Source organism: Somniosus microcephalus, chromosome 4, assembly GCF_052327205.1.
Source record: "Somniosus microcephalus isolate GS21.2 chromosome 4, FLI_Smic_1.0, whole genome shotgun sequence".
NCBI lineage: Eukaryota > Metazoa > Chordata > Chondrichthyes > Squaliformes > Somniosidae > Somniosus > Somniosus microcephalus.
Genome location: NC_140990.1, coordinates 155,691,497 through 155,704,651, shown reverse-complemented (window position 1 = coordinate 155,704,651; position 13,155 = coordinate 155,691,497). Strand labels below are relative to the sequence as shown.

The following is a 13,155-nucleotide window of genomic DNA, read 5'->3' as shown; positions in this document are numbered from 1 at the left end:
AGGTATGATTCTATAAGTATGACTGTATCAGGCTGTTGCATGATTAGTATGTGTGACAGCTCTCCCAATTTTGGCACAAGTCCCCAGATGTTAGTGAAGAGGACTTTGCAGGGTCAACTGGGCTGGGTGTGCCTTTGTCATGTCCGAATCTGATGCCGGGTGGTCCGTCCAGTTTTATTCTGATTAAACTTTTTTGTAGTGGTTTGATACAAGTACGGGGCTCGCCAAGCCATTTCAGAGGGCAGTTAAGAGTCAACCACATTGCTGTGGGTCTGGAGTCACCTATAGGCCAGACCGGGTAAGGACGGTAGGTTTCCTTCCCTAAAGGACATTAGTGAACCAGATGGGTTTCAATGACAATCCGACAGATTCATGGTCACCATTACTGATGCTCGCTTTTTGATCCAGATTTATTTAATTAACTGAATTCCAATTCGCAAATTCCTTGTTCAACCATCTATACATGATGCAGACAGTAGAAGGTGTGCTCCACATAGATACGGAGAGAAGATTAAATGCTATGTACAGCAAATGGGGAAAGTGCCGTATATGTCTGAACAGAACTGCAGCATTGCAACATTGATTCCTGGTTTTATTGGGCTTATCCCTAATTTTGGAATTTCAAGGTGATTATTGAGTTTAATCTTTAAATCTAGAGGCTTTAAAATATATGTGCCTCCTTTTTTTTGTCAGTTTACCCCCTTTTCAACTGCTTTTCAGCTCCTATGTATTTGCAGCATTTTTGGTTTTATTTCAGTTTCCAACATTTGCAGCTTTTTCTTGTCATATTTATAAATTAAAAGCATTTGTTTCATGTGTGACTCACATTATTCAACTGTTGCTGTTTAACTCCGAATGTTACTTCTTTACTGTTTAATTAGGAAAGTTACGCGCAGATATCACTATTGCCTTTCCCTTTTCTAAGTACTAATCTTCGCACGGGGGCATTGTACCACTAAATTACAGCGGAGCATAAGTTTATTGAAGCAGTTAAATCAAGACGATGATTGCCAATTGTAAACCTAATGGTAAAAAGAAATGCAAGAGTAAACATTTTGTTTGAGATGATTAGTAGGGTGTGCACACAAATAGATCACAACATAGGCACAGGTAAAGAAGTCCACTCAGCCTCATCTTAACTGAACCATCCACTAAGTCCTGCAGTACTCCCTACCATCACGCCATCCAACTGCACTTTTAGTTCTTTCAGGTTTTTGCTTCCATTTTGCCACTCTGAAATCCATTCCATGTATTGATCATTTTTAGTGTGAAGAGCTTCCTGAGTACAGTCCTAAATTTGTCATTTGCTGCTGCCCTACAACACTGAGAACTCTGCGTTCCTCTTGCGTGTCCCTGACTTTCATCGCTCCTCCATTAGCGGTCGTGCTTTCAGCTGCCTTGGCTGTAAGAACTGGAATTCCCTCCCTCAACCTCTCGGCCTCTCTCTCCTCCTTTAAGACACTCTTTGAATCCTACCTCTTTGACCCAGCTTTTGGTCACCTGTCCTAATATCTCTTTGTGGCTTGATATCAGGTTTTGCCTGATAATGCTTCTGTGAAGCACTTTGGAATGTTTTACAGGAAACTTTGTGCTATCCGGCACCGACGGGACCGAGCTGTTGCCGTTCCCTCAAAACTGCTGGACAAACCAGCGTTAATGTTGAAGCACACAGAGCTTTTCAGCTCCGTATCTGGCAACAAACACTGTTGCTTAGTAACAGCTTCTAAACAGTCCACTGTACCTTGGAAGTGTCTCTGTCGCTTAGCAACAGCTTCAGAGAGACTTTGCAGAGCCTGACTGTTGGAAAAAAAAGCGAACAAAACGGCTCCTGATTTTTGCCGGTGGCTCGAGCTTGACGGACATTTAGCCTCCGGATAACACACAGTTTCCTGTACTATGTTAAAGGCACTATATAAATGCAAGTTGTTGTAATGCTTTATTGTTGTCTTTATCTTTTCCAAACTATACCATTTACTACTTTATATACCTCTTTGAGGGATTTGAAAACAAGGATGAGAATCTTACTTCATGGCCTCACCCCCTCCCTGTCTCTGTAATTTCCTCGACCCCACAACACCACCGCCCCCCCCCCCTGAGATATCTGCGCTCCTCTAATTCTGGCCTCTTGAGCATCCATGATTTTAATCACTCAACCATTAGTGGCTGTGCCTTCAGCTGCCCGGGCCCTGGGCTCTGGAGTTCCCTCCCTAGACCTCTCCTCCTCTTTACTGCTCTTTCCTCCTTAAGGCGTTCCTTAGGGCCTACCTCTTTGACCAAGCTTTTGGTCATCTGCCCAGATTTCTCCTTCTGTGGCTCAGTGTCAAATTTTGTTTTATGACACTCCTGTGAAGCGCCTTGGGATGTTTTACTATGTTAAAGGTGCTATATAACTACAAGTTGTTGTTGTTTAAGCTCACCCCTCAGTCACCTCTTTTCAAGACTGAAAAATCCAGGTTCCTTGAATTTTAATAACTCAGTCCTTCTGAAAATATGGATTGGTCTCTTGGTTCTTTAAACAGCCTCCAGAGTTTGTGTGTCTCCCTTGTGTCTTTGGTACTCGGAGCTGGCCCAGTACTCGGTGTGGTGAGCACTGTATAGTTAACGTGAGTTTCTCCAACTTACGCTCGATTGTTTTGATAGTTCAGTATTCTAATTGCTCCATAGCGATTGGACATGTTGAGTGTTAAGCCGCTAAAACTCTTGGACCTCTTCCAACTTCATGCATTTCAACACAATTTGTGGAGTGTCACGCATTTCTTTCTATCTATGCACAGTATTTCACACTAGTCCATATTAAGTTTCATCTGCTTTTGTTCTGTCTGCTTATATATTTTGTCTAACTCGTAATTCCCAAGCTGCCTCCTCCGATTCAAAGTTGACCAGCTTGCATTGAGCATGTTAATGCAAGAGAAAGCAGTAGCTGAGGTGCTCCACTCAGCACTCTCTTCACCCTGACATAAGTCCTCTCTCAAATACCCGCTGATTCCTAAATTGCAGCTGAATTCCCACTGTTTTTCATGTGGAGCTTCGGCAAATGTATTTGGAAGTCAAGGTGCGCCATGTTTTGGAGATTTCCACAATGGTCCTGGCATGTCACTTCCTCAGAAAATTCCAGGAGATTGGTATGCAGGATCTTCCCTTTCTGAATCTGCGTTCCAATTGTCTACATATTTATTAGACAGGTAAAGATATAGCAATCCAATTTTTTTGGCAGAGTCCGGAATAATATATACAGCATTGAAAATCAGACTTGAGTATTTCCATTCTTGTTTGTCACTGAGCAGTAAAATTCTTATTCTCTCTTTGTCTTTTTCTTCTTTAGCCAGAGTTTGGGGTTGACCAAGATGCAGTTCTCAAGCTGGTGAAACCCAGTGTGGACTTTGTTTGTGACCTGAAGTTTTCATCAGGAAATTATCCTCCATGTGTAGGTGAATCCAGAGATAACCTAGTTCACTGGTGTCATGGGTCACCTGGAGTGATTTACATGCTCATACAAGCTTATAAGGTACTCTTGTCTTTGTGTGCGTGTGTGTGTGTACAAGTATTTATAAAAGAATCTAGAGAAGAGATAGTAGAGGCACTATTACACGTCTATATATATAAAAAGGATATGTCTCTCTGTCTGTCTCTCTGTCTGTCTCTCTCTCTCTCTGTGTCTCTCTCTCTCTCTCTCTCTCTCTGTCTCTCTCTCTCTCTGTCTCTGTCTCTGTCTCTCTCTCTGTCTCTGTCTCTCTCTGTCTCTCGCCGGTTATACAATCAAAAGTTATAGAGCGTACCTACGCATATATTTATATCAAAAGAAAGCTCATCATTAGGGGACTCTTGTAGGCGTATTTACTTCTTGCTCCGACAAAAATTGTGCCGACGGTATCCAAAAAATGTTCAAAGTTCCTCTCATTATCCGCTCATTTGCATCGAGTGGGGGCGGGTTCATTGTGTGTGCGGGCAGGCCATCCTACAGTTGAGTGACGTGATGATTGACCAATCCTACAGTTCAGTGACCTGACGGTTGACCAATCGGTGCATGTGTGGGCGGGCCTTATCATTCTGAACCGAGGTGAGTCGCCGCCATCTTGATTCCAAACTTTTCATTTCTTTTTCCCACTTTCTGCGTGTTTCTTTTCAAATCTACATTTCCAGCAACAAAAAAGTTGCTTTTAAAACACACATTGTTTTTAAAAAAAGTTAATTAATTTGTAAATCTTTTCTCTAACATCTAGAATTTTCCTACCTTTCACCGTTTTTCCAGGCCTGTAAGCCTGGGCCTCTGTTGCCCAGCCACGCCCGAGCTAGGCACCACCCGTCGCGCTCAACAAGCGGCTCGCGATCGCCGCCATCTTTGTGAAGGCTGGAGGGGGCGGGCCTGAGCCGAGCGTCGCCACTGCCGCCATCTTAGTAAAGGCGGGTGGGGCAGGAGTCAGCGCGTGCGACTTGAGTCCGGCCGGGCCTTACGCGGTAGGTTGCGCGGCGGCGTCTCTCTCCCTGCTCTTGAAGCCGGCTCGGGCGGGGGGCGGGGCTCGGGAGATCAGGCCTTGGCAGATCGGGGGGTGGGGAGATCGGGGTTCGGCAGATCGGGACTGGGGGGGGCGGGGCCGAGCATCGGGGGGGCGGGGCTCGGGAGATCGGGCCTCGGGAGATCGGCGCTCGGGCGGCGGGGCTCGGGCCTCGTGAGAACGGGCCTGGGGCGGGGCTCGCGACATCGGGAGATCGGGGAGGCGGGACATAGGGGGGCAGGGCTCAGGGACTCCCCCCCCCCCCCCCCCCCCCCAAATCGCCGGCAGAGGGGAGAGGGTCTGCTGGCTCCCCCCTCCCATCCTCCCCTCCCTCCCCTCTCCCTTCCCCCCCCTCCCCTCTCCCCTCCCCCTTCCCCCCTCCCCTCCCCCTCTCTCTCCCCTCCCCCTCTCTCTCCCCTCCCCCTCTCTCTCTCCTCCTCCCTCTCCCCCTCCTCCCTCTCCCCCTCCTCCCTCTCCCCCTCCTCCCTCTCCCCCTCCTCCCTCTCCCCCTCCTCCTCCTCCCTCTCCCCCTCCTCCCTCCCCCCTCTCCCCCTCCTCCCTCCCTCTCCCCCTCCTCCCTCTCCCCTCTCCTCCCTCTCCCCTCTCCTCCCTCTCCCCTCCCCCCCTTCCTTTCCCCCCTCCCCCCCGCCGCGCTCTCTCTTCCCCCCCCCCTGCCGCGCTCTCTCTTCCCCCCCGCCGCGCGCTCTCTTCCCCCCGCCGCGCGCTCTCTTCCCCCCCGCCGCGCGCTCTCTTCCCCCCCGCCGCGCGCTCTCTTCCCCCCCGCCGCGCTCTCTCTTCCCCCCGCCGCGCGCTCTCTTCCCCCCCGCCGCGCTCTCTTCCCCCCCCGCCGCGCTCTCTTCCCCCCCCGCCGCGCTCTCTTCCCCCCCCGCCGCGCTCTCTCTTCCCCCCGCCGCGCTCTCTCTTCCCCCCCGCCGCGCTCTCTCTTCCCCCCGCCGCGCTCTCTCTTCCCCCCCGCCGCGCTCTCTCTTCCCCCCGCCGCGCTCTCTCTTCCCCCCCGCCGCGCTCTCTCTTCCCCCCCGCCGCGCTCTCTCTTCCCCCCGCCGCGCTCTCTCTTCCCCCCCGCCGCGCTCTCTCTTCCCCCCCGCCGCGCTCTCTCTTCCCCCCGCCGCGCTCTCTCTTCCCCCGCCGCGCTCTCTCTTCCCCCCCGCCGCGCGCTCTCTTCCCCCCCGCCGCGCTCTCTCTTCCCCCCCGCCGCGCTCTCTCTTCCCCCCCCGCCGCGCTCTCTCTTCCCCCCCCGCCGCGCTCTCTCTTCCCCCCCCGCCGCGCTCTCTCTTCCCCCCCCGCCGCGCTCTCTCTTCCCCCCCCGCCGCGCTCTATCGTCTTCTTCCCCCCCCGCCGCGCTCTCTCTTCCCCCCCCGCCGCGCTCTCTCTTCCCCCCCCCGCCGCGCTCTCTCTTCCCCCCCCGCCGCGCTCTCTCTTCCCCCCCCGCCGCGCTCTCTCTTCCCCCCCCGCCGCGCTCTCTCTTCCCCCCCCGCCGCGCTCTCTCTTCCCCCCCGCCGCGCTCTCTCTTCCCCCCCGCCGCGCTCTCTCTTCCCCCCCCGCCGCGCTCTCTCTTCCCCCCCCGCCGCGCTCTCTCTTCCCCCCCGCCGCGCTCTCTCTTCCCCCCCCGCCGCGCTCTCTCTTCCCCCCCCGCCGCGCTCTCTCTTCCCCCCCCGCCGCGCTCTCTCTTCCCCCCCGCCGCGCTCTCTCTTCCCCCCCCGCCGCGCTCTCTCTTCCCCCCCCCGCCGCGCTCTCTCTTCCCCCCCCGCCGCGCTCTCTCTTCCCCCCCGCCGCGCTCTCTCTTCCCCCCCCGCCGCGCTCTCTCTTCCCCCCCCGCCGCGCTCTCTCTTCCCCCCCGCCGCGCTCTCTCTTCCCCCCCGCCGCGCTCTCTCTTCCCCCCCGCCGCGCTCTCTCTTCCCCCCCCCGCCGCGCTCTCTCTTCCCCCCCCGCCGCGCTCTCTCTTCCCCCCCCGCCGCGCTCTCTCTTCCCCCCCGCCGCGCTCTCTCTTCCCCCCCCGCCGCCGCTCTCTCTTCCCCCCCCGCCGCGCTCTCTCTTCCCCCCCCGCCGCGCTCTCTCTTCCCCCCCCGCCGCGCTCTCTCTTCCCGCCCCCGCCGCGCTCTCTCTTCCCCCCCCCGCCGCGCTCTCTCTTCCCCCCCCGCCGCGCTCTCTCTTCCCCCCCCGCCGCGCTCTCTCTTCCCCCCCCGCCGCGCTCTCTCTTCCCCCCCCGCCGCGCTCTCTCTTCCCCCCCCGCCGCGCTCTCTCTTCCCCCCCCGCCGCGCTCTCTCTTCCCCCCCCGCCGCGCTCTCTCTTCCCCCCCCGCCGCGCTCTCTCTTCCCCCCCCGCCGCGCTCTCTCTTCCCCCCCCGCCGCGCTCTCTCTTCCCCCCCCGCCGCGCTCTCTCTTCCCCCCCCGCCGCGCTCTCTCTTCCCCCCCGCCGCGCTCTCTCTTCCCCCCCGCCGCGCTCTCCTTCCCCCCCGCCGCGCTCTCTCTTCCCCCCCCGCCGCGCTCTCTCTTCCCCCCCCGCCGCGCTCTCTCTTCCCCCCCCGCCGCGCTCTCTCTTCCCCCCCCGCCGCGCTCTCTCTTCCCCCCCCGCCGCGCTCTCTCTTCCCCCCCCGCCGCGCTCTCTCTTCCCCCCCCGCCGCGCTCTCTCTTCCCCCCCCGCCGCGCTCTCTCTTCCCCCCCCGCCGCGCTCTCTCTTCCCCCCCCGCCGCGCTCTCTCTTCCCCCCCCGCCGCGCTCTCTCTTCCCCCCCCGCCGCGCTCTCTCTTCCCCCCCCGCCGCGCTCTCTCTTCCCCCCCGCCGCGCTCTCTCTTCCCCCCCCGCCGCGCTCTCTCTTCCCCCCCCGCCGCGCTCTCTCTTCCCCCCCGCCGCGCTCTCTCTTCCCCCCCCGCCGCGCTCTCTCTTCCCCCCCCGCCGCGCTCTCTCTTCCCCCCCCGCCGCGCTCTCTCTTCCCCCCCCGCCGCGCTCTCTCTTCCCCCCCCGCCGCGCTCTCTCTTCCCCCCCCGCCGCGCTCTCTCTTCCCCCCCGCCGCGCTCTCTCTTCCCCCCCCGCCGCGCTCTCTCTTCCCCCCCGCCGCGCTCTCTCTTCCCCCCCGCCGCGCGCTCTCTTCCCCCCCGCCGCGCTCTCTTCCCCCCCGCCGCGCTCTCTCTTCCCCCCCGCCGCGCGCTCTCTTCCCCCCCGCCGCGCTCTCTCTTCCCCCCCGCCGCGCTCTCTCTTCCCCCCCGCCGCGCGCTCTCTTCCCCCCCGCCGCGCGCTCTCTTCCCCCCCGCCGCGCGCTCTCTTCCCCCCCGCCGCGCGCTCTCTTCCCCCCCGCCGCGCGCTCTCTTCCCCCCCGCCGCGCGCTCTCTTCCCCCCCGCCGCGCGCTCTCTTCCCCCCCGCCGCGCGCTCTCTTCCCCCCCGCCGCGCGCTCTCTCTTCCCCCCCGCCGCCGCGCTCTCTTCCCCCCCGCCGCGCTCTCTTCCCCCCCGCCGCGCGCTCTCTTCCCCCGCCGCGCGCTCTCTTCCCCCCCCGCGCGCTCTCTTCCCCCCGCCGCGCGCTCTCTTCCCCCCCGCCGCGCGCTCTCTTCCCCCCCGCCGCGCGCTCTCTTCCCCCCCGCCGCGCGCTCTCTTCCCCCCCGCCGCGCGCTCTCTTCCCCCCGCCGCGCGCTTCTCCCCCCCGCCGCGCGCTCTCTTCCCCCCCGCCGCGCGCTCTCTTCCCCCCCGCCGCGCGCTCTCTTCCCCCCGCCGCGCGCTCTCTTCCCCCCCGCCGCGCGCTCTCTTCCCCCCCGCCGCGCGCTCTCTTCCCCCCCCGCCGCGCTCTCTTCCCCCCCGCCGCGCGCTCTCTTCCCCCCCGCCGCGCGCTCTCTTCCCCCCCGCCGCGCGCTCTCTTCCCCCCCGCCGCGCGCTCTCTTCCCCCCCGCCGCGCGCTCTCTTCCCCCCCGCCGCGCGCTCTCTTCCCCCCGCCGCGCGCTCTCTTCCCCCCCGCCGCGCGCTCTCTTCCCCCCGCCGCGCGCTCTCTTCCCCCCCGCCGCGCGCTCTCTTCCCCCCCCGCCGCGCGCTCTCTTCCCCCCCGCCGCGCGCTCTCTTCCCCCCCCGCCGCGCGCTCTCTTCCCCCCCGCCGCGCGCTCTCTTCCCCCCCGCCGCGCGCTCTCTTCCCCCCGCCGCGCGCTCTCTTCCCCCCGCCGCGCGCTCTCTTCCCCCCCGCCGCGCGCTCTCTTCCCCCCCGCCGCGCGCTCTCTTCCCCCCCGCCGCGCGCTCTCTTCCCCCCCGCCGCGCGCTCTCTTCCCCCCCGCCGCGCGCTCTCTTCCCCCCCCGCCGCGCGCTCTCTTCCCCCCCGCCGCGCGCTCTCTTCCCCCCCGCCGCGCGCTCTCTTCCCCCCGCGGCTCTCCCCCCGCCGCGCGCTCTCTTCCCCCCCGCCGCGCGCTCTCTTCCCCCCCGCCGCGCGCTCTCTTCCCCCCCGCCGCGCGCTCTCTTCCCCCCCGCCGCGCGCTCTCTTCCCCCCCGCCGCGCTCTCTTCCCCCCCGCCGCGCGCTCTCTTCCCCCCCGCCGCGCGCTCTCTTCCCCCCCGCCGCGCGCTCTCTTCCCCCCCGCCGCGCTCTCTTCCCCCCCGCCGCGCGCTCTCTTCCCCCCCGCCGCGCGCTCTCTTCCCCCCCGCCGCGCGCTCTCTTCCCCCCCGCCGCGCTCTCTCTTCCCCCCCGCCGCGCGCTCTCTTCCCCCCCGCGCGCGCTCTCTTCCCCCCCGCCGCGCGCTCTCTTCCCCCCCGCCGCGCGCTCTCTTCCCCCCCGCCGCGCTCTCTCTTCCCCCCCGCCGCGCTCTCTCTTCCCCCCGCCGCGCTCTCTCTTCCCCCCGCCGCGCTCTCTCTTCCCCCCCGCCGCGCTCTCTCTTCCCCCCCGCCGCGCGCTCTCTTCCCCCCCGCCGCGCGCTCTCTTCCCCCCCGCCGCGCGCTCTCTTCCCCCCCGCCGCGCGCTCTCTTCCCCCCCGCCGCGCGCTCTCTTCCCCCCCGCCGCGCGCTCTCTTCCCCCCCGCGCGCTCTCTTCCCCCCGCCGCGCTCTCTCTTCCCCCCCGCCGCGCGCTCTCTTCCCCCCGCCGCGCGCTCTCTTCCCCCCGCCGCGCGCTCTCTTCCCCCCCGCCGCGCGCTCTCTTCCCCCCCGCCGCGCGCTCTCTTCCCCCCCGCCGCGCGCTCTCTTCCCCCCCGCCGCGCGCTCTCTTCCCCCCCGCCGCGCGCTCTCTTCCCCCCCGCCGCGCGCTCTCTTCCCCCCCGCGGCTCTCGCCGCGCTCTCTTCCCCCCCGCCGCGCGCTCTCTTCCCCCCCGCCGCGCGCTCTCTTCCCCCCGCCGCGCGCTCTCTTCCCCCCCGCCGCGCGCTCTCTTCCCCCCCGCCGCGCGCTCTCTTCCCCCCCGCCGCGCTCTCTCTTCCCCCCCGCCGCGCTCTCTCTTCCCCCCCCGCGCGCTCTCTCTTCCCCCCCGCCGCGCTCTCTTCCCCCCCGCCGCGCTCTCTCTTCCCCCCCGCCGCGCTCTCTCTTCCCCCCCGCGCTCTCCCCGCGCTCTCTCTTCCCCCCCGCCGCGCTCTCTCTTCCCCCCCGCCGCGCTCTCTCTTCCCCCCCGCCCGCGCTCTCTCTTCCCCCCCGCCGCGCTCTCTCTTCCCCCCCGCCGCGCTCTCTCTTCCCCCCGCCGCGCTCTCTCTTCCCCCCCGCCGCGCTCTCTCTTCCCCCCCCGCCGCGCTCTCTCTTCCCCCCCGCCGCGCTCTCTCTTCCCCCCCGCCGCGCTCTCTCTTCCCCCCCGCCGCGCTCTCTCTTCCCCCCCGCCGCGCTCTCTCTTCCCCCCCGCCGCGCGCTCTCTTCCCCCCCGCCGCGCTCTCTCTTCCCCCCCGCCGCGCTCTCTCTTCCCCCCCGCCGCGCTCTCTCTTCCCCCCCGCCGCGCTCTCTCTTCCCCCCCGCCGCGCTCTCTCTTCCCCCCCGCCGCGCTCTCTCTTCCCCCCCCGCGCGCTCTCTCTTCCCCCCCGCCGCGCTCTCTCTTCCCCCCCGCCGCGCTCTCTCTTCCCCCCCGCCGCGCTCTCTCTTCCCCCCCGCCGCGCTCTCTCTTCCCCCCCGCCGCGCTCTCTCTTCCCCCCCGCCGCGCTCTCTCTTCCCCCCCGCCGCGCTCTCTCTTCCCCCCCGCCGCGCTCTCTCTTCCCCCCCGCCGCGCTCTCTCTTCCCCCCCGCCGCGCTCTCTCTTCCCCCCCGCCGCGCTCTCTCTTCCCCCCCGCCGCGCTCTCTCTTCCCCCCCGCCGCGCTCTCTCTTCCCCCCCGCCGCGCTCTCTCTTCCCCCCCGCCGCGCTCTCTCTTCCCCCCCGCCGCGCTCTCTCTTCCCCCCCGCCGCGCTCTCTCTTCCCCCCCGCCGCGCTCTCTCTTCCCCCCCGCCGCGCTCTCTCTTCCCCCCCGCCGCGCTCTCTCTTCCCCCCCGCCGCGCTCTCTCTTCCCCCCCGCCGCGCTCTCTCTTCCCCCCCGCCGCGCTCTCTCTTCCCCCCCGCCGCGCTCTCTCTTCCCCCCGCCGCGCTCTCTCTTCCCCCCCGCCGCGCTCTCTCTTCCCCCCCGCCGCGCTCTCTTCCCCCCCCGCCGCGCGCTCTCTTCCCCCCCGCCGCGCGCTCTCTTCCCCCCCGCCGCGCGCTCTCTTCCCCCCGCCGCGCTCTCTCTTCCCCCCCGCCGCGCTCTCTCTTCCCCCCCGCCGCGCTCTCTCTTCCCCCCCGCCGCGCTCTCTCTTCCCCCCCGCCGCGCTCTCTCTTCCCCCCCGCCGCGCGCTCTCTCTTCCCCCCCGCCGCGCTCTCTCTTCCCCCCCGCCGCGCTCTCTCTTCCCCCCCGCCGCGCTCTCTCTTCCCCCCCCGCCGCGCTCTCTCTTCCCCCCCGCCGCGCTCTCTCTTCCCCCCCGCCGCGCGCTCTCTTCCCCCCCGCCGCGCTCTCTCTTCCCCCCCGCCGCGCTCTCTCTTCCCCCCCGCCGCGCTCTCTCTTCCCCCCCGCCGCGCGCTCTCTTCCCCCCCGCCGCGCTCTCTCTTCCCCCCCGCCGCGCGCTCTCTTCCCCCCCGCCGCGCGCTCTCTTCCCCCCCGCCGCCGCGCTCTCTTCCCCCCCGCCGCGCTCTCTCTTCCCCCCCGCCGCGCGCTCTCTTCCCCCCCGCCGCGCGCTCTCTTCCCCCCCGCCGCGCGCTCTCTTCCCCCCCGCCGCGCGCTCTCTTCCCCCCCGCCGCGCGCTCTCTTCCCCCCCGCCGCGCGCTCTCTTCCCCCCCGCCGCGCGCTCTCTTCCCCCCCGCCGCGCGCTCTCTTCCCCCCCGCCGCGCGCTCTCTTCCCCCCCGCCGCGCGCTCTCTTCCCCCCGCCGCGCGCTCTCTTCCCCCCCGCCGCGCGCTCTCTTCCCCCCCGCCGCGCGCTCTCTTCCCCCCCGCCGCGCGCTCTCTTCCCCCCCGCCGCGCGCTCTCTTCCCCCCCGCCGCGCGCTCTCTTCCCCCCCGCCGCGCGCTCTCTTCCCCGGCCCCCCCGCCGCGCGCTCTCTTCCCCCCCGCCGCGCGCTCTCTTCCCCCCCGCCGCGCGCTCTCTTCCCCCCCGCCGCGCGCTCTCTTCCCCCCCGCCGCGCGCTCTCTTCCCCCCCGCCGCGCGCTCTCTTCCCCCCCGCCGCGCGCTCTCTTCCCCCCCGCCGCGCGCTCTCTTCCCCCCCGCCGCGCGCTCTCTTCCCCCCCGCCGCGCGCTCTCTTCCCCCCCGCCGCGCGCTCTCTTCCCCCCCCGCCGCGCTCTCTTCCCCCCCGCCGCGCGCTCTCTTCCCCCCCCGCCGCGCGCTCTCTTCCCCCCCGCCGCGCGCTCTCTTCCCCCCCGCCGCGCGCTCTCTTCCCCCCCGCCGCGCGCTCTCTTCCCCCCGCCGCGCGCTCTCTTCCCCCCCGCCGCGCGCTCTCTTCCCCCCCGCCGCGCGCTCTCTTCCCCCCCGCCGCGCGCTCTCTTCCCCCCCGCCGCGCGCTCTCTTCCCCCCCGCCGCGCGCTCTCTTCCCCCCCGCCGCGCGCTCTCTTCCCCCCCGCCGCGCGCTCTCTTCCCCCCCGCCGCGCGCTCTCTTCCCCCCCGCCGCGCGCTCTCTTCCCCCCCGCCGCGCGCTCTCTTCCCCCCCGCCGCGCGCTCTCTTCCCCCCCGCCGCGCGCTCTCTTCCCCCCCGCCGCGCGCTCTCTTCCCCCCCGCCGCGCGCTCTCTTCCCCCCCGCCGCGCGCTCTCTTCCCCCCCGCCGCGCGCTCTCTTCCCCCCCGCCGCGCGCTCTCTTCCCCCCGCCGCGCGCTCTCTTCCCCCCGCCGCGCGCTCTCTTCCCCCCGCCGCGCGCTCTCTTCCCCCCCGCCGCGCGCTCTCTTCCCCCCCGCCGCGCGCTCTCTTCCCCCCCGCCCCGCGCTCTCTTCCCCCCCGCCGCGCGCTCTCTTCCCCCCCGCCGCGCGCTCTCTTCCCCCCCGCCGCGCGCTCTCTTCCCCCCGCCGCGCGCTCTCTTCCCCCCCGCCGCGCGCTCTCGCTCTTCCCCCCCGCCGCGCGCTCTCTTCCCCCCCGCCGCGCGCTCTCTTCCCCCCCGCCGCGCGCTCTCTTCGCGCGCTTCTTCCCCCCCGCCGCGCGCTCTCTTCCCCCCCGCCGCGCGCGCTCTCTTCCCCCCCGCCGCGCGCTCTCTTCCCCCCCGCCGCGCGCTCTCTTCCCCCCCCGCCGCG

At 67.1% G+C, this 13,155-nt stretch overlaps 1 protein-coding gene across 1 annotated transcript in view; it reads left to right on the top strand.

The window, feature by feature from the left end:
* LOC147119938 (glutathione S-transferase LANCL1-like) overlaps positions 1-13,155 on the top strand; it is a 109,226-nt gene that overhangs the window by 63,094 nt on the left and 32,977 nt on the right. Inside the window, exon 6 of the mRNA XM_085984182.1 lies at positions 3,323-3,589. Coding sequence (XP_085840308.1) covers positions 3,323-3,589 — 267 coding nt within the window. The remainder of the gene's footprint in view (positions 1-3,322; positions 3,590-13,155) is intronic.